General features: G+C 59.5%; 1 protein-coding gene across 12 annotated transcripts in view; it reads left to right on the top strand.

The window, feature by feature from the left end:
• Window positions 1-23,193, top strand: part of OSBPL5 (oxysterol binding protein like 5) — a 64,609-nt gene extending 41,416 nt beyond the window's left edge. For 6 of the 12 annotated variants that reach the window (XM_074371509.1, XM_074371510.1, XM_074371502.1 and 3 more), the window contains 19 exons: window positions 127-207; window positions 416-532; window positions 1,322-1,525; window positions 2,347-2,431; window positions 4,608-4,779; window positions 5,096-5,327; window positions 7,386-7,570; window positions 8,181-8,262; window positions 9,747-9,845; window positions 10,255-10,351; window positions 11,156-11,254; window positions 16,663-16,760; window positions 17,214-17,303; window positions 17,383-17,519; window positions 17,938-18,123; window positions 18,393-18,519; window positions 19,885-20,023; window positions 20,515-20,617; window positions 22,332-23,193. In XM_074371509.1, the coding sequence (XP_074227610.1) occupies window positions 127-207; window positions 416-532; window positions 1,322-1,525; window positions 2,347-2,431; window positions 4,608-4,779; window positions 5,096-5,327; window positions 7,386-7,570; window positions 8,181-8,262; window positions 9,747-9,845; window positions 10,255-10,351; window positions 11,156-11,254; window positions 16,663-16,760; window positions 17,214-17,303; window positions 17,383-17,519; window positions 17,938-18,123; window positions 18,393-18,519; window positions 19,885-20,023; window positions 20,515-20,617; window positions 22,332-22,470 (2,472 nt within the window). In that variant the 3' untranslated portion in view covers window positions 22,471-23,193. The other 6 variants (XM_074371507.1, XM_074371504.1, XM_074371506.1 and 3 more) reach the window with 6 other exon arrangements.
• Window positions 23,194-24,392: the final 1,199 nt, after the last annotated feature.

The raw sequence follows: 24,392 nt of genomic DNA, 5'->3' as shown, positions 1-24,392 counted from the left end.
TGAAGGCCGTGGGGCAAGGAGGGGCCAGGCGCCTTTCTCCGACCGCCTGCCCCCTGCACCCCTAGCCCTGCGCAGCCTGGCCGCACGCCGGCATCCTTCTCTCCCTAACCCGAGTCTCTCCTGCAGGCAGAGTGTAGGCTGTGCAGTGGGTCCGACAGGGAGTGTGTGTCCCCAACAGCCAAGGGCACCAAGAAAGAAACTCTCAAGGTGAGCGGGGACTCGGGAAGGGGGCACGGGTGTGTCATCCGATGGATGAAAGGGCACGTGGGCCAGTGAGGCCATCCCCCCCCCACAGCCTGCCAAAGGCCACTCCAAGCCCCCTCCTCCCCTCCTCTCCCTGCGCCGGGCCTACCCCCCACCCCGGCTGGATGGTGGGGGCCCTGGGGGAGGGCCTTCTCCCTCCACCCACCTGCAGGCACCCTGGGCTCAGGCGCAGAAGGAGAGCTACCGGCAGGAGAAGAAGCGTGCCACCAGGCAGCTGCTCAGCGCCCTGACGGACCCCGGCGTGGTCATCATGGCCGACAGCCTGAAGGTAAGCCCGACAGCCCGCAGGCGTCCCGGCACTGCCACCGTCAGGACGCCACCCCAAGGGACAGCACAAAGTCACCAGCTACTCGGGAGACCTAGGTGTGGTGGCTGCTGCAGATCTGTGTCACTGTCCAAGGCAGCCATGCAAATGGCCACTGGTGGCTTAAAACAACAGGAAACGAAGCCCGGTTCCGGAGGCCGAGGTCCAAGGTCAAGCTCCTTCCCGAGGCTGTGAAGGAGGCTCCCTCCTGCCTCCCCAGCTTCTGGGCCCCAGGCGTTGCTGGGCTCACAGCCTCATCCCTCCAGCCTCTGCCTCTGTGGCCACCTGGCCTCCCACGTCCCTCTGTGTCCTGTTCTCTTCCTGTAAGGACACAATCATTGGATCAGGGCCCGCCCTGCTTCAGTGCGGTCTCATCTTCGCTTGGTCACAACGGCAGAGACCCTATGCTGGCGGGGGTCCCAGGGTGCCCGTGGAGCCCTGTGCTGGGGACAGAGAGGAAGGTGAAACTCGATCTTCAGGGGGAAGCACCGGAGCTGGGGTCGGAGGCCTGTGTTCAGACCTCACTGAGGCAGTGGGTACTCCCTCGGCCCCCACGCCTCAGTTTCCCCTCCGTGCAGTGGGGTAAAGCTGCCGAATCCCGGGGCTGCCCGGAGGGGCAGAAGAGACAGGCGGACCAGGGAGCCTGATGGTCTGCAGAGCCCTGGGCCCGTGTGGGCCCCTTCTTCCTGCCCCTGAGCCATCCAGATGCCCCCAGTCCCGGGCGGGCGATCACTGCAGCGCCCCTCCCCGCAGATCCGCGGGACCCTGAAGAGCTGGACCAAACTGTGGTGCGTGCTGAAGCCGGGGGTGCTGCTCATCTACAAGACGCCCAAGGTGGGCCAGTGGGTGGGCACCGTCCTGCTGCACTGCTGTGAGCTCATCGAGAGGCCCTCCAAGAAGGACGGCTTCTGCTTCAAGCTCTTCCACCCGCTGGACCAGTCCGTCTGGGCCGTGAAGGTGCCGCAGCGCCAGCCCTGGGGCAGAGGGCCAGGCCAGGGGAGAGCCCCAGGGAGGCCTGTGGGAGGAGGGCACAGGGGGGCCGTCAGAAGGCTTGTCCAGGGGTCCTGGCAGCAGGGGGTCCGGAAGTGGGCCAACTGTTTCAAATGGACCCATCACCATCCAGCTGTGGGGGCCCTGGCTCATGTCTCTCAGTAGCCAGGGGATCGATGTGGTCACTGGCCTGCCATGCGGAACACACAGAGCCAGGGGATGCTCAGGGCCTGGTGACACCACAGGGTCAAGATCACACCTCGAGCCCCATCCAGAGGCTGGGGAACAGGGCCATGTGGGCGGCAGCTGGTCCTGGCCCAGACCTCACCCCTCATAACCCGGGGGCTGCCCAACCGGGGACTGAAGGGGTCAGGTTGCCAGGGGAAATGCAGAATGCCCAGTTAAATTTGGGTTTCAGAGAAAAATCAAAAGGTTTTTAAATATAAGTATGTCCCATATATGTGTGTAATTTATATATATATATATATATATATATATATATATATATATATATGTAACTTCTCTGAGATTTAAATTTAACTGGGCGTCCTGGATTTGCATTTGCTGATTCTGACCACCCTAGTGGAGGGCTCAGAGCTGGAAAGCTGAGGGTGGGGCCACCAGCTCAGAAGGGGGACAGAGAGCTGCCTGCTGTGTCTGGGTGGCCCGCCCCCCCACACCGGGGGCTCTGAGGCCCTGGGAGCGTCCATGCGTGTCTGAGTGTGGGTCCGCCTGACCTCACAACCTTGTTTCCACCCGGGTGACGCCGGGCCTCTCTGTGTCTCCAGGGCCCCAAAGGGGAGAGCGTGGGCTCCATCACGCAGCCCCTCCCCAGCAGCTACCTGATCTTCAGGGCCGCCTCCGAGTCCGATGGTGAGTCTCCCCGACGACCGCACCTGGAGCGAGGGGCCCCTGGGGGGTTGTAGGCCAGGTGCGTGGGGCCCCGCCCTTCTGCCGCCATCCAAGAAGGAGGCAGCCTGATGTCAGGGGACAAGCCCACTTGTCACTCCCACCCTCTCCGAGCCTCAGCATCCCCGTGGGCAAAATGTGAATAGGAACGCCTGTCTCCCCAGCGGCTGTGAGAACCCCGTGACCTGATGTAAAGCAAGCCGATAACAGATGCTGGGGGCCAGCCAGCTGCCAGGCACCGTTGAGCCCATGGGTTCCACTGTTGCCGTCGCATTTGAAACACGAGGAAATGGGCTCAGGAGAACTGCCGGGAAGCGCTGGGCCTGGAGAGGAGCCCTCAGGTGCCCCGTCTCCGCACGTGGTTGGGGCGCCCTCTAGCGGCTGCCCCGAGCAAATGCGCCCAGCCCCGAGCTCTCAGGGCGGGCAGCCCCGGGGATCTGGTGAAGGGCTCCAGCCCCTCCACCCGGTGGTCCAGGGCAGGCAGGACCCTGCCCAAGGCAGCCAGGCCAGACTACTGGGCTCCGGCCTCCCGGCTTGGTGTCTGGGGCTGGCGGCCGTCCTACGGTGCCCTGCCGCCCCCTGGTGGTCAGACACCACATCCCTGCTCCGTGGGGGCTGTCCTGAGTCCAGTGAATGCCACCCTCATTTCCCCAGCCCCCTACTCGGTGCCAGGCCCCTCGTGATCCCTGGGATGTACAGGGCAGCCAGGGCCCTCTTAGACCCTGTGATCTTGTGGGGAAGACGAACAGCGAACTATAAGACAAGGCCACCTGGGCTGAGGCATGAGCTGAGTTCCTGATGGGTTCGGGGGCCATGACCAGGGAGGAAAGGCCCCTGTTGTGGGTATCAGGGTGGGCTTCCTGGAGGAGGAGGAGGAGAAAGCCTTGGAATGGGCTCAAAGGATGCATCATAGTCAGGATGTCTAGTCCCTTGTGGCAGCCACAAAACCGCACGTCAGAGCCCCAGGCCCCTCCCCGCCAGCAGTTGTGGGTGTCCCAGCTCTCACCTGCAGGTGCTGCTCCCATGAATTCCCCACCCTCCGACCCGGAACTTTCAGTCCAGGCTGGAGGGCTCAGTATCCCGCCAAGCCTGCAATGAACACCCCCTGCGGGACCCCACGTGTCCCCATGGGAACCAGGAGCCACCATCCCTGCGAACCCCCTCCCCTGTGACCCCCATGCCTTTCCCAGCACCAGGCCCCAGAGGTACGCCACAAAGAGTTAGGGACAGAAACTCACTGTGTCCGGGACTTTCACGCTTTGAAGGCTCAGAAGGAAAGCGGGAGTTCCGGGTCCTTTAATACCAACTAAAGAAGCAAGTTCAAGGTCCTTTAATCCCATGCCCCAACACTCACAGACCCTTGACGCCTTTCTTCAAATGACACTTAGTGGTGCAACACACGTTATAGACACTCTCGTGAATGGGAGGCCGCTGTTAGTAATCACCCCAGGAGATCAGGGGTCACCTGGGTGGGCACATGTCCCCACGTGTATTAACACCCCCTGGACACACTGTTGGTGCTGGTCTAACCCACTGGCAGCCTCTACAGAGAGGCAGCAGAGGCCTGGGGACAAGAGCTGGGGGGTGGAGGCGGCTGGCTCTGCCCACCCCCACTCTGCCCTGCAGGTCTGCCCCGGCCCCCATCCGCCCTGCCTCCCCGCCCTCCTGGTCCCCCCTCCTCCCAGAGCTGTTGCAACACCAGGAGCTGCCTCTCTGCGGCCTTGGCTGGTCCTCCCACGGGGCCGCTCCTCAGGCTTGTCAGGCCTGTGCCAAGTTCAGCAGCCCCCTCAGTGTGCCACCCACACGCCTGCCCTGGCTCCAGGCCAGCAAAAGCCCTCAGCCCCACGGGCCGGCTCCTGCCCAACCTGTGCCTTGCAGTTTCCATCAGGCCACTGTCCTGACTCCACGTGTAGGGCTTCTGGGTGGAAGTGGCCTGCTTCTTGCTAAGCATGTGACCTTGAGGGGGGTCACTCACCCATCCGGGCCTCGGCCCCCTGTAAGTTACATGCCAGCAGTGTGCTGGGAGTGTGGTGAGCGGGCTCCATGTTGAGGGAGGGCCGGGTGGGGGTAGGCGGGCTCCCCGGCACGTAGTGGGCACCTCTCTGACGGGGGCTGCTCACTCCATGCCCCCATGCCGCAGGCCGCTGCTGGCTGGACGCCCTGGAGCTGGCTCTGCGCTGCTCCAGTCTCCTGCGACTCAGCGCCTGCAAGCAGGGCCGCGATGGGGAGCCCGGGTCCTCGCCGGATACGTCGCCCTCCTCACTCTGTGGGCTGCCTCCCTCAGCTGCCATCCACGATCAGGACCTGTTCCCGTGAGTCCCCCTGCCTGCTGGGGACTCCTGGGCCCAGGCTCTCGCTGGCACTAACACGCAGGGTCTCCTTGTATGTGTAGGAGGGGGGACAAAAGCCTTAGGGGTCTGGCCACCCAAACCTCAGATGGGGAGGCAGGCCTCCTCCACTCAAGGTGGACGCGGGCGCCTCTGTGTGAACTGGGATTAATACTGTCAAATGCCCATCACCCAGGCTTTTAAACGCAGGGATGTGGTGAGGCACCTGGCAGGAAGGGGTGCCCCGGGTGGAGATGTCCCCAGTGCGGGTGCCCAGAGGTGGGGCCTCACCTGTGACCAGGACCCACAGGCACCATCCGCCTTCCAGACTGAACGGGTCCTCCCTGGACCACCACCTGGAGAATGACGCTCTCTCAGACAAGTCGCAGAGGGAGAACACGGAGGAGTCCGACAACGAGGCCCAGGAGCACGGCCGGAAGGCCGAGAGCGGGAGCGACCAGTCGGAGGCGCCGGCCGGCCCGGTGCGCAGAGGGACCACGTACGTGGAGCAGGTCCACGAGGAGCTGGGGGAGGTGAGAGCCCGCCCCGCCCGGAGCCCCCGGCGTCCCCCTGCACCCCGGCCCGTGTCCCTGAAGCCACGGAGGCCGCGCCTGGCCACCCCGTCGGGGAGAGCTGGCCACGTCGGCAGCGCCCCAGGGGCTGAGGTGGCCGGGGCTCGGGGAGAGCGGGGCGGGGGCGCGGGGCTCAGGTGGAGGGCCTCAGGAAGGCGGCAGGTGGGCTTCGGTCGTGTCCTGCCGGGGTCCAGGTGAGGCTCTCAGAAGGCTGAGGGGCAGAGATGGAAGCCAGGGACCTGCTGGGGAGGAGCTGTCGTCCAGAGAAAGCTGAGGGTGCCCTGGACCCAGGAGGGATGGAGAACGGAGAAGTGGGGTTCAGGACGCACCCGGAGGTGGGCGGCCAGGACCCAGCCAGACTGGGTGTCGCGTGTGAGAGGGCACTCTGGGAGGGGGCGCTGGCAGCTGGCAGTGGGTCAGGGCGGGTTTGGACATCCAGGAGAGACGCTGCTGTGCAGGAAGCTCTGGGGCTCAGGGGCCTTCTGGACATGAGGACGTGGAGTGCACAGCCCGAGGGGTCCCAGGGCCCAGGCACCCCATCCTCAGAGGCTGAGCACAGACGAGGCTCCACAGAGGACCCCAGGGAGGCCAGGCAGGGAGGGGGGAGGGGAGGTCGCGGGGACAGCGGTGATGAGGGGTTGAGCAAGAGGAGAGAGAGGGCGACCAGTGGGTCAGTAACAGCTGTTTTCAGTGGAGAGGAGGGGGCTAAAGCCAGAGGGAGAGGGTTAAGGGGAGTGTGGGTGGGATGTGGGGGTGCAGGGGGCTCCCAGCTGCAGTTGCCACGGCCACCTCGAAGCTGGCCTGGGAATCAAGGCCAGAGAGCCTCAGCCTCACGGGGGTCAGACATGACCCCTGCCTCCAAGGGCTGCCCCTCCCCAGTGCCCAGGCATGCTGTCCAAGCAAGCGCCACTAGGCCTCGGCCACAGCTGTGCACGCACAGAGAGGCAAGGCGCCTGCGTACGGTGGCTCAGCAGGTGGTGACGGATCCTGACGCGAGGCTGGCTGCTGGCACCCAGCTCTGCTGCCTCCGTGGAGGCTCAGGGCAAGGGGGTCCGAGCCCAAGCCAGCCACACCCCAGGCCCGAATCCTTGAAGCCATGTACTGTGGGGATCCACAGGGTGGGGAGAGGGTCTCGGTGTTCGCCCGGGAGCTCTGGCTTCCTAGGGGTCGAGGGTCCCTGATGTACAGCCCTGCCTGGGAGTACCTGCCCTGCCAGCCAGTGGTCCCCAGGCACCTGCGTGACCCTTTCTGAGATCATTCTGCCCACGGAGGGTTTGCTGGTTGGTGTGAGGTCGGAGATGGAGCCCCGCTGCCCACTGTCCCCTGCCTCCCTGCCCCCGTCCCCCTGTCCCCTTGCCCCCCATCCACCTGCCCACTTGCCCCCTTCTCTGCCCAAACAAAGCCCACAGCTCTGGGGCTCAGTCCCTCCCTGGCACACATTTGGAGCTACAGGGAGGGTTAGACGTCTCAGGAGAGAGAGGAGGGTGTCCAGGGCTGCCCCCTCTATCCCTGTGGCCCTGGAAAAGGGAAGGCCCCCTTCTAAAGGAGGTGCAGTCCCGAAGCACCTCCGTCACCTGGGAAAGATGAAACGGGCTGGAGGCGGGAGGAGGTCTCCCCGTGAATGTGGCACCTGCTACCATAGCACAGAATCGTGCCAAGTCCGCAGACAGGTTTCAGCAGCCAGGGTGAGGGTTTGCACAGACTGAGCAGAGGGCCCAGGTCAGCCAGGCTGGCAGGGAACGGAGGCAGACACATGGGAGCCGGCCTGGGCCAGCAGGTGAGCCTCCGGGCCTGGGGGACACATGCTGGAAAATGCAGGGGTCAGATGGGGCCTGGGTGGGGGGCCCAGGCCTGGAGGTTACAGCCGACGGGGTGGCGGGTGCAGCCGCCCCACCTCCCATCACGCCTCCTCCAACCAGAGCAGCTGCCACCGTCTGCCCGCCCCTCCCGGCTTCCGTGGGCAGCACAGCTCCCCACCCAGCTCCGGCCGCAGCCTGAGCACAGTCCCTCTGCCCGCAGCTGGGCGCAGCGTCGCAGGTGGAGACGGTGTCGGAGGAGAACAAGAGTCTGATGTGGGTCCTGCTGAAGCAGCTGCGGCCGGGCATGGACCTGTCGCGGGTGGTGCTGCCCACCTTCGTCCTCGAGCCCCGCTCCTTCCTCAGCAAGCTCTCCGACTACTACTGCCACGCCGACCTGCTCTCCCGGTGAGCCAGGAGGGGGCGCCCACGCCGCCTGCGCTCGCACGCGGGCACCCAGAGGCCCTGCAGCCTCCCTCTGCCCCTGCCTGCCCCACAGAGGGTTCTGAGGGTCCCCAGGAAACTGTCCCCGCGGGCTCTGCCCCCAAGGGGCCCCATCTCCATGGGAGGAGCTGGTGGAGAGGGAGGGTGGGGGCAGCCCCAGGTCCAATCAGGTCCAGAGCCATCAAAGGTGAGCCCCAGCACCTCTGTGCACCCCAAGTCCTGAGCCCTGGCTTTGGCGCCTTTGAGCTGAACATGGCCAAGGCTGGAAGGTGGGGGCTGCAGGCTCAGGAGCCAGCACAGAGGGAACTGGGTGCCAGAGAGCATCCTGGGCGCTGTCGGGGATGCGGGAGCTGCCCGCCAGCCTCTAGCCAGCAGCGCGCTCTCCGCCCCAGCATTGGAGCTGCCCTGACACTTTCTGGCGGAGAACCCATTCCCCAGGGGGCAGCAGGGGGGGGGCCCGGATGTTCAGCAAGTGGATGGAGGCTGAAATGGAAGGAGGGAGAGGGCTGGGGAAAGGAGGAGGGCATCCCAGGGACCCCGACCCCAAGTGAGGGCGTTCTCCCCCCAATCTCAGGGCTGCTCTGGAGGAGGACGCCTACAGCCGCATCAAGCACGTGCTGAGGTGGTACCTGTCCGGATTCTACAAGAAGCCCAAGGTGAGACGCACGGGCCGGGGAGAGCGGGCCCAGGGCGAGGTGCGCCCAGCCCGGTCCCCTGGCGCCTGCCCCTGCCCAGAGTCCCGGGCCGTCGCCTGCCCTGCGTGGCCTTGAAGGATCCTGATTGTCCCCACAGTGGCCCCAGGTCCTCAGAGATGAGGGACAGAGCCCCGACTCTCCACCCAGGGACCGCCTGGCCAAGGCCAGGCCCAAGAGTGGTCCCAATCCCTGAAGGGCCCAAGCTGGTCCCCTCTGCACCTCAGAGAAAGAGCTGCCACACAGCAGTGCCAAGAAATGGGCGTTTGACCCTGAACCTCAGGGAACTCTGGGGACCCGTGGGTTTTCATAATCTGCTTTTTGGTTGCACGGCCCCTTTAAGAACCTGAAACCCAGGCCGGATGAGAGCAGGGCTGCTCTGGCGGTAGTGGGGATGTGGGGGCCTGGGGCCTGCAACTCCACCCCCTCCCCAGACCCCAACGGAGCCCGGGGCTCCACGTCTCTACTGCGCAGGGTGGGAAACTAAGGCTTGAGGAGGGGACAGGAAGTCCCCAGAGCCCCACGGCAGGTTGGCAGTGGACCAAGTCTCCTGACTGCCTGGGGCCTTCAGCGTTTGGAGGCAGACCCGGGCTCAGCAGAGGCAGACTCTTGCCCTCGGCAGGACTGGGTGTGCCCACAGCCTCAGTGGCGCTGGGTGCATGGGCTGCTGGGACATAGGCAAGGCTCCCAGGAGGACTTCTCAGAGGAGGCGGCTCCATGTGGAAGGCTGCCCTGAAGGACAGGACAGTGGCTGCTGCAGGGTCAGCTCAGGCATGGGTCTGGGGAGCTTGGGCAGAAGGGAACTGAGGGGCACAGCTCAGGGACACAGCTCAGGACGGTGCAGGTGCGCCTCCAGCGTGTTCTGCACACAGTCATCACTCACAGAGCCCACGGCCTCCAGGGTGAGGCCGGCAGACGCACAAACAGCCACAAGTGATGGAGGTCGGGGGTGGCACGAGGGGTGGCCCGGGGTGTGGGTCTGAGCTGGACCACGTAGAGACCCGGAGACGGGCTCTCCAGTTAAGAAGATTCTTCCCCTGATGAACTTGGGCTGTTTGGGGAGCAGAAGGGTGGCCGATTGACAGTCAGGGCGCAGGCTGGACGATTTGGGATGTAACTTGAAAGGTCATTGGAAGCCACTGGAGGCTCTGAGTGGCTGAGCACTGGCCTCTCCTGAAGTCCAGGGAGAGTGTGACATGGTCAGGGCCTTAAGTGCCACTCAGAGCCACGTGGACAGGACACCTCGCAGGCCGTCCCCCCAGAGCAGAGGTGGGAGCCGTTCCCGGAAGCAGAGGGCAAACCAAGCATCCCCCCCAGAGACCCGCTCCCCACGGGTGCCGGGGCTGGGCGCAGGGGCAGCCCCCTTCACTGTCCCTCGGTCCACACCTGTCCATGGGGTCCCTGGCCTCCCAGTTGCTCACGCCAGCCTCTTTGTTCGCTGCCCGCAGGGGATCCGGAAGCCCTACAACCCCATCCTGGGGGAGACCTTCCGCTGCTGCTGGTTCCACCCCCAGACCAACAGCCACACCTTCTACATCGCTGAGCAGGCAAGGACCCCGGCCGCGCCCCGCACCGGGCTGGACGCTGGGCTCTGTGGCGGGCAGGGCCCTGGCAGAGGGCATCTGATCCCAGTGCACGTGTCTGGGTGGCCCCACCTCCGACCGTCGGAAGTGCTCTGCCCTCACTGATGCTGGAAGGGATTCTCCCAGGAGGTGCAGACGCAGCACCGTGGCTGCGACAGCAGAAAGTGTCCCTTAGGGAAGGGGACTATTCACCCCATTTTTCTACGAGCACTCTGGGGTGGTACGGGGATTCCAATCAGCTCCCGGGCCCCAGGACTCAGGCCTGGCTTCCCTGGACATTGGGGATCAGAGCCAGGACTGCCTCCCACCTGCTCCTGGGGCTGGGAGGGATGTGGTGAGGGGGCCGTTCCAGGAGCCGCCTCTCCGCCCGCAGGTGTCCCACCACCCGCCCGTGTCCGCCTTCCATGTCAGCAACAGGAAGGATGGCTTCTGCATCAGCGGCAGCATCACCGCCAAGTCCCGGTTCTACGGTGAGGGGCTCTGGGGCTCTCCCCAGGGTGCCCGGGAAATGGGGGAGGACTGAGCTCCCAGAGTCGGTGCTCACCAAGACCTCCCACGGTGGCCGTGTCCATGTCCCTCCCCCCTCTCCTAGTCAAGGACCATGAGGGGGTAAAGTGCCCAGAACCTGGGGTCAGGCAGAGCCCCCCGAAGCCCGGTCCCCCGGGCCTCCCATCCCTCAGCCGTTTGCAGGGATGCTGTGAGGATAATGAGACAGAATCACACGAGAAGGTACCACCTGAAGCTGGCTGTCCAGTTCTGCACCATGGGCCACACGTGGCTATTTAAATGGATCAAAATGAAACACAAGTGCTCAGCAAGCTCTGAGTACGTCTGTGTGCCCAGCAGTCCACAGAGGCTTGTGGGCTTAACCCACCTCTTCCACCCCGTTCTCCCGTCACCATGGCTGTGACTCTCAGCGCTGAGTGGGCTGTACCCATCTCCAGGGGCATTTAAAATCAGAGCAGGGACCCTAGTTTGAAAAGGTCTGAAGCCTTCACCCTGAGAATCCCTGCTTTAGTAACTGAAATAAACATTAACTCGTGGCAAGTTAAGTAACTTCTCAGGGTGAGTGACTTGTCTGAACTGGATGGGGCTTTTACAGAATCTGAGGCTCAGAGAGGTTAAGTGACCCACCCACAGTCATACAGCTGGAGGTGCCTGGGACTCGTGCCACCTACTGAGAAGGGAGCGCAGGTCCTGTGACTTTATGGGGTGGGCCCCCAGGTCCCAAGCATCCGTCTCCTTTCACTGGTCCCACTGCCCCGTCTCTGCAGGGAACTCACTGTCGGCTCTGCTGGACGGCAAGGCCACACTCACCTTCCTGAACCGGGCGGAGGACTACACCCTGACCATGCCCTACGCCCACTGCAAAGGTGAGGGCCGCCCGAGGGCAGAGCCCAGGCCGGCTCCGCCAGTGAGAACCCTCTGGTTCTTGTCTGTTTGAAGGTATCTTTATCTCACCCTCCCTCTTCCAGCGCGTTTTAGCTGGTGTGGGGCTCCAGGCAGACGGCTCTCCTCTCTTCTCTGAACGTCTGTGACCACTTTCTGACTTCACTGTGGCTGGTGGTCAGACGGCCGGCCACCTATTTGCTGATCTGCTTTTCCCTATAGCTGCTTTTAAGATTTCCTCTTGTCTTCGGTGTCTTGTAATTGCTAGGATTCGGATTTCTGTTTTATTTTTTAATTAATGGACTTTTTTTTTATTTACTGTGGTTTTATGTTTACAAGAATTTGAGCAGAAATTACAGAGAGTTCTGGTATACCCCCACCCCACCCCCACACACACACACATCCCCCATTAACATCCAGCATCAGTGAGCCAATGTTGACACATTATTATTAACTACAGTCCATAGTGCATTTTGGGGGTTCACTCTTTGTGTTGTTCCTTACATGGATTTGGACAAATGCATAGTATCATGTTTCTACCATTCCGGTATCAGAGTACCGTTACCACCCTAAAATGCTGAATCCACCTGTTCATCCCCCACCCCCACTCCTCCCAGCCCCTGGTAACCCCTCATCTTCTTTTTTTTTTTTAACATTTTTTTAATGAGTAATAGTCATTTTACAATGTTGTGTCAAATTCCAGTGTAGAGCACAATTTTTCAGTTATACATGAACATACGTATATTCATTGTCACATTTTTTTCACTGTGAGCCACCACAAGATCTTGTATGTATTTCCCTGTGCTACACAGTATAATCTTGTTTATCTATTCTGCATTTTAAAATCCCAGTCTGTCCCTTCCCACCCCCCCGCCCCCTTGGCAACTGCAAGTTTGTATTCTATGTCTATGAGTCTGTTTCTGTTTTGTATTTATGTTGTTTTTTTTTTTAGATTCCACATACCGTGATCTCATATGGTATTTTTCTTTCTCTTTCTGGCTTACTTCACTTCGAATGACATTCTCCAGGAACATCCATGTTGCTGCAAATGGCATTATGTTGTCGGCTTTTATGGCTGAATAGTATTCCATCGTATAAATATACCACAGCTTCTTTATCCAGCCATGTGTTGATGGACATTTAGGCTGTCTCGATGTCTTGGCTACTGTAAATAGTGCTGCTATGAACATCGGAGTGCAGATGTCATTTTGAAGTAGGGTTCCTTCTGGATATAAGCCCAGGAGTGGGATTCCTGGGTCATATGGAAAGTCTATTCCTAGTCTTTTGAGGAATCTCTATACTGGTTTCCACAGTGGCTTTCCTTGCTTCCCTCTCCCACTCTTACTGACTTAGATGTCTTCCTCTCAACTTCTTAATGTCTCCATTGTTTTACTTTTTTCGGAATGTCGTAGAGTTGGAATCACAGGGTGTATTTACCTCTTCAAACTGGAATCTTGACTAAGCCGCGTGTATTTTCTTTTATTGAAGTATTGTCAGTGTACGATTTGCTGTTGCATCAATTTCTGGTGGAAAGCATAGTGTTTCAGTCATGTATATACATACATATATTTGTTTTCATATTCTTTTTCATTATAGGTTACTGCAAGATATTGAATGTAGTTCTCTATGCTGTACAGAAAAAAAACTACTATATATAAAATAAACAAGTTCATCTGTTTTATATATAGTAGTTTCTGCAAATCCCTAACTCCCAGTTTATCCATTCCCACCCCTTTTCCCCCCTGGTAACCAGAAGTTTGTTCCCTATGTCTGTGAGTCTGTTTCTGTTTTGTAAATAAGTTCATGTGTGTATTTTTTTTAAGATTCCACATATGAGTGATATCATATGGTATTTTTCTTTCTCTTTCTCGCTTACGTCACTTAGAATGATGATCTCCAGGTCCATCCATGTTGCATAATGGCATTATTTTATTCTTTTTGTGGCTGAGTAGTATTCCATTGTATAAACATACCACATCTTCTTTATCAGTCATCTTTTGATGGACATTTAGGCTGTTTCCATGTCTTGGCTATTGTAAATAGTGCTGCTGTGAACATTGGTGTGCAGATGTCTTTTCAAATTAAGAGTTCCCTCCAGATATGTACCCAGGAGTGGGACTGCTGAATCATAGGGTGAGTCTATTTTTATTTTTTTAAGGAACCTCCATACGATTTTCCACAGTCGCTGCACCAAACTGCATTCCCACCAGCAGTGTAGGAGGGGTTCCTTTTCTCCACAGCCTCTCCAGCATTGATCCCTTGTGGACTTTCAAATGATGGGCATTCTGACCGGATGTGAGGTGATACCTCATTGTAGTTTAACTTTGGATTTCTCTGATAATTAGCGACACTGAGCATTTTTTCATGTGCCGATTGGCCATCTGTATGTCTTCGTTGGAGAATTGCTTGCTTAGGTCTTCTGCCACTTTTTGGATCGGGTTGTTTATTTTTTTGTTATTAAGCTGTATGAGCCATTTGTATATTCTGGAAATTACGCCCTTGTCAGTCACATCATTTGCAGATATTTTCTGCCATTCCATAGGTGGCCTTTCTGTCTTGTTTATGGTTTCCTTTGCCGTGCACAAGCTTGGAAGTTTAACCAGGTCCCGTTTGTTTATTTTTGCTTTTATGTCTGTTGCCTGGGGAGACTGCCCTAGGAGAGCATCACTGAGATGTATGTCAGATGATGTCTTGCCTGTGTTTTCTCCTAGGAGGTTTATGGTGTCTCGTCCTGTGTTTGAGTCTTTAAGTCATTTTGAGTGCATTGTTGTGTGTGGGAGCGAGTATTCTAACTCCACTGCATTACACGCAGCTCCAGCCTTCCCAGCACCACTTGCCGAAGATGCGGTCTTTTCTTCACTGTGTATTCTTGCCTCCTTTGTTGAAGATTAATTGACCGCTAGTGTGTGGATTTATCTCTGGGCTCTCTGTTCTGTGCCACGCAATATGCATTTAAGATTCCTCCATGCCTTTCTGTGGCTTGATAGTTCTGGATTTCTTTTTAATATTTTATTTGTATTTGTAAGAGTTTTTGTTGGTTTGAACTTTCTAAGCTGAGATTTCATGGTTTTGATCAAGTATGGCAGTTTTTAAGCTAGTATTTTTTTATGCTGACTCACCCCAATTTTTCCACTTTTCCCCCTAGAACTCCAGTTAGATGTAAGTTAAACCGCCCAGTCTATGCTCTGTGTCTCGTATCTTTTACCTCTTTACATTCGAGATCATTTCTTCAGATCTAACTTCAGCGCTGACTAACCCACTGTTTAACTCATCCACTGAGTTCAGTTTCGATGTTTTGGGGGGTTTTTTTCCCCTAAAAGTTCTACTTGATCCCATTTCAAACCAGACTATTCTTTTATACTTGTATCTTATCCTTGATCATTTTGCGATTCCTTCTGTAAACACAATTGTTTTATATTCTCACTAGTGAATCACGTTTTTTAAATTGAAGTACAGTCAGTTTGCAATGTTGTGTCAGTTTCTGGTGCACAGCAACGTGTTTCAGTCATACAGCAACAGACATATATTCGTTTCCATATTCTTTTTCACCGTAAGTTGCTGCAAGATACTGAATATAGTTCCCTGTGCTCTACAGTATGAACTTGTTTATCTGTTTTATACATATGAGTTAGTATCTAAAAATCTCGAACTCCCAGTTTATCCCTTTCCACCCCCTTCCCCCCAGTAACCATGTTTGTTTTCTATGTCTGTGAGTCTGTTTCTGTTTTATCAATTAATTCATTTGTCCTTTTTTTTTTTTTTAATATTCCATGTATAAGTTATATCATATAGTATTTTTTTTTTCTCTTTTCTGGCTTCAACTTTTTATTACGGAAAACTTCAAATACGTATGAAAGTACATTGAACCCCCAGGTGGCCACAACCCAGCCAGCCCCCAGTCGTGTAACCTTTGTACCACATCACTCACGTTCTGGCTGGAACCCCAGCTGATGCGCATGGTGCCATCGATGGCTGGCGGGAGCCGTCAGGTTGGCTCCTGGGTCCTCTGCATACAGTCCAAGTGGCCTGCCTCCTTCTGGCGTGACCCCAGGAGACACTGACATTTCTAGCTCTGGATGTCAGATCGACCACTTCTCCAGTGAGCCCCAGGTTCCTCCCATCAGAAAACGATACTCAGACACCACAGTCTGGAGACTAGGTCTGTTTCTTAGGAGTAATTTGTTTCTAGGGCTTTCCAGGGAGCTGAAGAGACATCTTTTTTGTTTTTAAGCTTAAAACAGATACACAGCAGACACACAGCCCCCAGAACAACACTAAGCAGGCCCGCAGCCAACAGGGCTGTGGCTGAAGACGGCGTGCGATGTGACTGCTGCGTTTGCTCTGGTTCTAAGCAGATCCCACTGGCATTTGTAAGGTCATCGAATGTTCCCCTGTGGGATCACACCACTATGTGACACTCATTCTGGTCTTTTTTGTTTCATTTCACTTTGGATTTTTAGGAATTGCCTTTTTTTAATTCCGCTTTTTAAAAGAATTATGTAAATGAAACATCCACCTGGTTCCAAAGTCAAAACCACAAACGGAGGTAGCGACAAGTCTAGGGTCTCTCAGACCCCCTCCCCCACCCCTGGGAAAGAATCGGGCCCTGCTCACCCTGCCCCGCACCCTTGGCCTCGTCGGTGTGTCCGGAGCAGCTCGGAGACCCTCCCTCCCTTCTGCAGAGCTGCTCCATCGTGTGCACGGGAGGATTCGGGGGTGTCTCCAGCCTTTTTGCTATTTCAATTAGCTTGTCTTTTTTTTTTTAATTTTTGAAAGATACATTTTGTCCCACATTTCTAAGTGTTTCAGAGTGAGAATGGTTTTCTTCCTTCCTTTCTTTCTTTCTTCCTTTCTTTCTTTCATTAGATTAATCCCTCTATATGACCAGAAATGGAAGATTCATGATTTCCTTCACTAATTAAAAAATGTGTGTATTTGGATCAAAAAAGCCATGCCTGGCCCGCCCTGGGAGTGGCAGGGAGCAGGGAAGTCTCGGCACCCACGTGGGGCAGGAACTACAGAGCCAAGTAATAGACCCTGATGAGTGTCTCCCGGGGAGCCTAGAACAGGGGCTCCCTGGAGGAGGCGACCCAGCAGAGGGTGGGGTGTCTCCTGGACGTAGCAACTCACACGAGCAAAGGCCCTGGTGGCAGAGACGCGGCGCGCCGGTGGGGAGCCAGTCGCTGAGGAGCCAGGCCCAGCCCCGGGCTCGGTCCCCCCGGGGAGACCCTCTCCAACCTGGTGGCCCTGCCCTCAGGAGCACCTGCCCCCACCCCCCCGCTGCCCCTGCCCGCCCTCCTGGGTCTGACACAGGCCTCCGGGCCTCAGTGTTGCTGGGACAGGACTCGGCTGGCGCAAGGGCGGCCCCTGACCCCGGCACTGGTGGTTTCAGGAATCCTCTACGGCACCATGACCTTGCAGCTGGGCGGCAGGGTGACCATCGAGTGTGAGGAGAACCACCTCCGCGCTGAGCTGGAGTTCAAGCTCAAGGTAGCGCTGGACACAGTGCCTCGGCCACCGAGGGCCTTGGGGGTGCGGGGCCGGGCCGGGGATGGGCGAGGCTTAGGGGGCCCCACCCACCCTCTCTCTGCTCCCAGGATCATTTTCTGAGCAGAGGTGCTAAGGGCACAGCTCTGGGCTTTCCCGTAGCACAGCTGGGCCCAGAGAGGGGAAGCGGCTGCCCGCAGGCCACACAGTGTTGCCAGGACAGGCCCAGGCCCCTTCCCCACCGCAGGGCACGGGACGGCCCCTGCACCCTTGAGCTCAGGCGAGGCCCTGGGCGTGTGTGGCCGCCTCCAGCCTCGGGTTCCATCCCAGCAGGCCTCCCGTGCATTCAGGCCTCGGGGCTCCCACCCCAGCGAGGAAGGGGCCTCTCTTCCTCCCCAGCTCTCCGAGGGGTGCAGGGGCCTGGCCCTCACGCGTCCATCTCGGCTGTGTCCACAGCCTTTCTTTGGGGGCAGCACGAGCATCAACCAGATCTCAGGGAAGATCACATCAGGAGAGGAGGTCCTGGCGCGTCTCATGGGACACTGGGTAAGAGCCACCCTCCAGGCAGGCGTGGGCACCGCGGGCCGCGGCCGGCGCCTCTGACCCGCCCGGCCGTCTGGGGCAGGACAGGGAAGTGTTCATCAAGGAGGAGGGGAGAGGAGGCACCGAGCTCTTCTGGAACCCGAGCGGGGAGGTCCGCGGGCAGCGGCTGAAGCGGCACACGGTCCTGTTCGAGGAACAGACAGAGCTGGAGTCGGAGAGGTGAGGCCGGCACCGTGGGACCTGCTGACCCCCGCCGGGCGTGGCTGGGCGAGCAGCAGCTCTCCAGGTCGGCAGTGCCGCAAGCCCATCCCCTGGAGGTCCCTGGCAGGGAGGATGGACCCTCCCTCGTGGCGGCTGGAGGGAAAGGGAGTGAGGTCCAGGGAAGAGCAGGCTCTGGGTCAGATGACCAGCCACATCACAGGGAGGTCCCTGCTGGTGGGAAGTGTGCATTCAGCATGGGAGAGAACCGTCTCCTGGGAAATGAACAGTGCCCTGGAAGACACAGTCACCCGGAGAGGCAGTGAGCTCCCCGTTGCTGGAGGCAATCGAGTAGGGGGTTGCTCTGAGCCTCCCCTCCAGTGTGGAGGGGACAGGGCTGCCCAGGTACCCCAGCCTAGAGTGGGTGCTCTGCCCACAGGCTCTGGCAGCATGTCACCAGGGCCATCAGCGACGGTGACCAGCACAGGGCCACACAGGAGAAGTTTTCACTGGAGGAGGCGCAGAGGCAGCGGGCCCGAGAGCGCCAGCAGAACCTGGTGCCCTGGACGCCACGGCTGTTCCACCTGGACCCTGCCACCCAGGAGTGGCGCTACCGATACGAGAAGTGAGTGCGGGTGGACAGCAGACCGCCCACCCAGCCTGGCTCTGGGCCTGAGAGGGGAGGGCTGCAGGCGCTCCTGCCCCTCTGGAGGAGCAAGTGATGGGGGGGTCACACAGGAGCTCCCCCTTAGGCCCTGCACATGGGTGCAGGCAGTGGTCGCTCTCCTGTGGGGTCTCCAGCCACTGCTGGGAGGCTGAGGCCTGGGCCAGGATGGGGCCCCCTCACTCCGAGGGCCACTTCCCCTGCCAATGGACACCCTCTGGACCCTCCAGCCACAGGCCCTGGGACCCCCTGAAGGACATTGCCCAGTTTGAGCAAGATGGGGTCCTGCACACCCTGCAGCGGGAGACCATGGCCCACCAGACCACCTTCCTGGGCAGCCCAGGGCCCAGGCACCAGGTCAGCACCATCCCCAGGGCCCCTGCCTGGGGTCCTCCAGGTGTGGTGCCACCACTCCACCTGCCTGGCCCTCCTCCTCTGGGCCCCTCACCCTGTCTCACTCTACATCCTAGGAGGGTCTCCTCTGGCGTCACCCCTTGTCCCTTCCCTGCCCTTCCCTGCCTTGCATGGGGTCAAGACACCTGGGTTTGTGGGACACTCCATTCCTGGGGTGCCCCAATGTTCAGGGCACTGTGCCAGGGCCTGCTGGTCCTAGCCCATCACTCCCCAGAGCCTCCCCATGTGGTGTCCGTAGCACATTACACTTTACAGATGTAAAAACTGAGGTCCTGGGCAGCCCAGGGACGTGCCCAAGTAGGAGGAAGAGGAGCTGGCATTTACTCAGATGCCAGGGGCTCAAAAGAGCAGGCAGGAGGGGCTCCAGGAGGCAGGAGGAAGAAGAGATCTACACAAAAGTGCCTTTTGCGGGAAGCTTGGAGTGACGCCACGTGTGGAACAGCCCCTGCTGCACCAGCTGGGTGCCTGCTGTGCACACAGCCGGGAGGACGGGGCTCGCCCGTGCTCCCCATTCTTGCCCAGTGGCCCCGATTTCCCCAGTAAGTAGGGGCCACAGTATCTCACCAGCCATGTGTCCCGCCCCCTCCCCTTCCCCCACAAGCTGCAGCCCCTCAACTCAGATGCGGGCCAGATGGCCCCAGCCCCCTCCAGCTGGGGTCCACCTGCCACCCCTCTGCATCTCCCTCCCTCTCCTCAGCCTTTCCAGTCATCTTGGGGCCCCCCCACCCTGAGACCTGCCCCTGTGGCAAAATCCACCTGTCCCAACTCTGCCCCACCCCCATCCTGCCTCTGACCCCACCTCCCCATCACTGATACACACCAGGGCCACACCAGAGCATCCAGTCACCAACCCGGGCCCCTCCAAGGACACAGGCCTGCTGTCACGTGGCCACTCCTGTACTCAGGGGACTTGCTAGAGGCTGGCCCAGCCTGGGTGTCCTTCCGTGCTGGGGGAGCCCTAGCTGTCAGGTCACAGAGGGCAGAACCGTCCCCGCCCCCACCGCCTTCATCTCTGCATGTTTCGGCAACCAACACAGAGGGGCTCAGCCCCCTTTGTTACCCAAGAGGAAACCGAGGCCCGGCAGCGGAGTGACTGCTCCAGTCCGGCTGGGGCCGGGGCAGGCTGGACCTCCTCCGAGCCCCCCACCACCATCAGCATCCTCCTCTTCTACCTGCCTCTTCTAGAGCTGTGTCCGCAAGCCCAGCGGCACCCTCGCGGCTCCCTGAGGGCACAGCTGGAGCGCGGGGCCAGCGAGCATGTGGTGGGTGTGGGTGGGCTCTGGCCACAGCTGCTCCCTCTCTCTCCAGGGGCCTGGCCCAGCCCGGCGACTCCGCAAGGCCAGCGACCAGCCCTCCGGCCACAGCCAGGTCACCGAGAGCAGTGGCTCCACGCCTGAGTCCTGTCCAGAGCTCTCGGACGAGGAGGAGGACGGTGACTTCGTTCCTGGTGAGCCCTCCTGGGGCAGTCTCTCTGCAGGAGGGTGGGGCAGAGAAGCATCCAGTGGAAGCGCCCCACCCCCCATCCCCACCCCGACCCTGACCGTCCTCCCACGGGGCCTCCTGAGCCCGGGGCAGATGAGGGTGTGGGAGGGGGCAGGGCTCCCCAAGTCTGCGCTCAGAGGGCTGGGCAGTGTGAGAGGCAGGGCTATGTGGGGTTCGTCTGTGACTCTGATTCTGCTCCTGCCTCTCTGCCTGTTGCCCTCAAGGGGTGCCTGTCTCACCAACATGGTCCCTGCTGCTGCCATGTCTGCCGCCAGGGTCTGTTAGAGGCCAGCTGGGCCCAGGATTCCCTCCAGAAACATCCCTCGGTGCCACCTCCCTGTGTCATTAGCTGCACAACCCCAGGACCCTGCCTGCCATTTCCCCGGACAATCCCGCTCATCCTCACTACTCCTCCTCCCCTCCTGTGTTCCCTTGTCCCCTGGGTCCCCATCTCAGGCTGCGAGAGCCCGTGCCCTCGGTGCAGGAAGGAGGCAAGGCGGCTGCAGGTGCTGCACGAGGCAATCCTGTCCACCCGGGAGGCCCAGCAGGAGCTACACAGGTGGGCCGGGGCTCCATGTCAGCGCAGGAGAGCCAGACCAGCGGGGGGCAGGCGGTCATCTGGAATGTCACTCGGGCTAGAGCTCCCAGGACTTCCAAGGGTCTGGCTGCTGGGTGTGGACAGGCCGGACCTCCTGGGTTCTGCCCTCTGTGAGGGGGCAGGCAGGGCACGGAGATTTGTTTGAAGGGGCTGAGCTGGTGAGAAGGATGCTGGGCCAGGCATGGGCTTGATGGAGCCCCAGGTGAGCCAGGGCTGGGCTGCCGGTGGTGCTGGTGGTGGCGGGTAAAGCCAGATCTGAGCTGGAAGGGGTGCCGCCGGCAGCGAGTGTCTCTCTGCTGTGTCCACGGCTCTGTGCATAGGAGGTCCAGCTGGGTGAGCAAGAACGCGCTTTGGGATACCGGTGTCCAGAGACGCAGCCATGCTTTCCAGCTCCACCCAAAAGCCAGGTTCCTGGCTCCAGTCCAGGCTGTGGGCTGTCTTGCTGTGAGACCTCGGGCTGTCTGTGCCTCAGTCTCTCCATCTATGAATTGAGGTTGACAGCAGTGACCCTGGGGCAGGAGGAAGATGGAGTAGAGGGCTGAGCCCTGTGCCCGGCACCTGGCCAGCACTTGGCAGCCATTAGCATCTGGGATGCTCAGAGAAGTCTAGACTTGTAGGACTGTGAGGAGGCCAGCTTTCCTGCTCCCTTGACTCACCAAACGCTTGGCACAGAAGGGTCTCACACCTTTTTAGTAACCAGCTCCCTTATGAGGCTGTGTGGCGCCAAGAAAATGGGATACTTGGCACCTTGTAAGCATGGGAGAGGAATGCAGTCTGCGTGGTCAGGGAGGGCTTTCTGGAGGAGGATGCTGGTGGCCAGGAAGGAACTGGAAAAGGGGGAAGCAGGGGTCACTACTGAGAGCAGTGGGCACCACAGGAGGGCCGCTGCTGGGAGAAGGGGCGAGTCGAGGTGAGAGGGCCGAGATGGTGGAGCTGAGCCCGGAGGCCGTGGGAGCTGAGGGGCCAGAGCAGCCGTCCAGCACCACAGGAGGAGGCTTGCTGCAAGCAAGTGGCCAGTAGAACAGCCAGAAGCTTCTGCAGAGGTCCAGACCCACAGTGACCTCAGAGTCCAGGGCAGGAGTATGGGATTCCTGGGGCTGTTTGTAATACAGAGTCTCAGGGGGAGCCCGCTTCAACCACAGACGTTCACCCAGTCCCAGAGGCTGGCATCCGAGGTCCAGGCAGGGCTGGTTCTTCCCAAGGCCTCTCTCCTTGGCGTGGAGACAGCCGTCTTCTCCCCACGTCCTCACGTGGTCATCCCTCTGTGTGTGTCTGTGTCCTAATCTCCTCTTCTTGTAAGGACACCAGTCCTAGGGCATTATGACCCATCCTAGTGACCTCATTTTACCTTAATCACCTCTTTAAATGTCATATCTTCACATATGGTCGCATTTTGGGGGTGATGAGTCAGGATTGCAACATATGACTTTGGGGGACACAGTCAGCCTGTAACAGGGGAGGTGGGAGGGGAGATGTAGGAAGCCCAGCTCCCAAGCCCTGACGCCAGCCCCTGCATGTGTGCCTGGGAAGCCCGGTGCAGCCTCTGTGCCCTGGGGCCCCACCCTTGAATGAGCCACTCACCTGCGTTTGCATCCAGAGGACAGGGATGTGGCGTCCTGTCTGGGCTGGCTGGGGCTGCCCACTTGAATTCCTTGAATGCACCCTGTCATTCTAGGCATCTCTCAGCCATGCTGAGCTCCACCGCACAGGCCAGGCAGGCGCCGGCCCCAGGCCTCCTGCACAGTCCCCGCTCTTGGTTCCTGCTCTGCGTGTTCCTGGCGTGCCAGCTGCTCATTAACTACATCCTCAAATAAGAGCCCTTTGGGGACGGCGTGGGCATCACCTACAGGACTCGGGCCGGCCCCAGCCTCCCTCCCAGCACCTAGCACTTTAAGCCAGCCCCGTGGAGGCAGAGACTTGAGGAGCCCAGCTGCTGTGGCCCATAACGCTGGACAGCAGGCGGGACCTGGGGAGCCGCATGGGGTCCCCCTGGGAAGGGGCTGGCCTTTCCCTCGGGGCCCTCCACCCGGTGCTGGCCTTAATGCCAAAGCCAAATGCCACTGTCCTCATGCGCTGCACTCCCTGGCATCATCACTCCACGTCCGCCACCACTCGCCACGCGGGGTTGAGGGAGGTGGGAGAGGGGGGCCTGCCAGGCTTTGGAGGGCTGCTCCCCAGCAGGGGTGAGTCAGGAGTTTTGAGGAGCAAGCTGGGAGTCCCCAGGGCCCCAGTCCTCCTTAGACCTGAGGCACAGGCCGTCCTTTCCTGTAACCCTGCCTCAGGTGAGCTCCGGGCTGCTCTGGACGGGGCACTGGGGGCTTTGTTCTGCCCTCGTGCTGTTTGGACGGAGCCCAGCATGTGCCCCTGCGGGACCCGCTGCACCTTGCGGGGCCTGGCGTGCCAAGGTGGGGCGGGCGGGCGTGGGCAGGCAGCGGTGCCCACGGCCAGGTGGGACACTTCGCTGAGACTGGTGCACGATCTTCCCCTTCTACACGTTTTTAATAAATGCAATTGCAATATTTTAGGCAGGCTGCAAACAGTGTCTGGCGTCTGGCCTCCATTCCTGTGTCAAATGCCACGTGGGTGCATGTGCGTGTGCGAGCATGTGTCTGTGTGTGCCTGCGTGTGTGTGTGAGCATCTGCACATGTAGATACACACGGAGCCTTAAGCTATGCTGTGGCAGTACCATCTGAGCTGACTGTCTTATTTTCCGGTTTTTGTATCTGTGTTCTTGCCTGCTCCCCCCAGTCTGGGGGCACGTCTATGCTCTACTCCTTGAAATAAATGGACACACATGTTGCATGTTGTCTTTTGGGGGGATTTCTGGAAACCATAGGGGAGGGTGGTCTTTCAAGGGAGAGACTCAACGCCAGCAGTGGTCTGTCTGGGGCTGGAGGGACCCAGGGAGGGGTCCAAGGTCATGAGGATGGAGGGAAGAGGTCCTGGGAGGATGGGGTTGGGTTTGCAGGGAGCAGTTAGAAGCAGGCCACCCTGTGGAGCAGATGCCAGGAGGCTAGATTCGTGTCAACCAGCCAATGAGCCAGCTGAGGAAACAGGAGGGGCACTACCCAGCAGGGGACTCCAAGGCAGCCCTGGTCTCTCCCCTGCAACGATGACCCCCTTCCCCTGATGCCCCCAGCACAGCCCTTCAACTCCACTGTGTCCACCATTCCTGGTACTCACTGCCACCAGGGCCAGCGTGAGTGGACCTGCTTTTGCTGAGACAGCTGAGGATGCTCCTGAAGGAAAGGGTGGGAGCAGCAGACCACAGACCCCACACACCACAGCAAAGGGAGACAGCGGACCAGCCCTAACAGCACGCGAAGGATAAAAGACCCAGGACAGGATGGAGCCAGGACTGGAGCCAAGGAAGGGGCAAGTGGGCACTGCCATTCCAACCGTCATGCCTGCCGTAGGCAGAGGACTCCCAGGGCCCCTCTCCGAGGTCAGTGCCCCAGACTGGCTCTGGAGCCCCACTGCTGGAGAGCGAGTGTCCCGGAGGTGGCAGTGTTCCACATCTGGATTCCAGGGCAGGCTGCTCTGGACTGGAAGACCTGGGCCACCCAACTTGCACCCTGAACCCTCTTTCAGAGCCGGACTTGGCCACCCTGGTGCAGCCTGACTCGCCAGCTCTTCCAATCCCTGCCCCCTGCAGCTTCCGAATCTCGTCCAGAATTCTCTTTATGACCTGGGCATGCTAAGAACTATTCTAAGTCAACAAAGAAAAGAAAGCTG

This window comes from Camelus bactrianus, chromosome 10, assembly GCF_048773025.1.
Source record: "Camelus bactrianus isolate YW-2024 breed Bactrian camel chromosome 10, ASM4877302v1, whole genome shotgun sequence".
NCBI lineage: Eukaryota > Metazoa > Chordata > Mammalia > Artiodactyla > Camelidae > Camelus > Camelus bactrianus.
The sequence above is the reverse complement of the archived record's forward strand: the minus strand, read 5'-3'. Positions and strand labels throughout refer to the sequence as shown.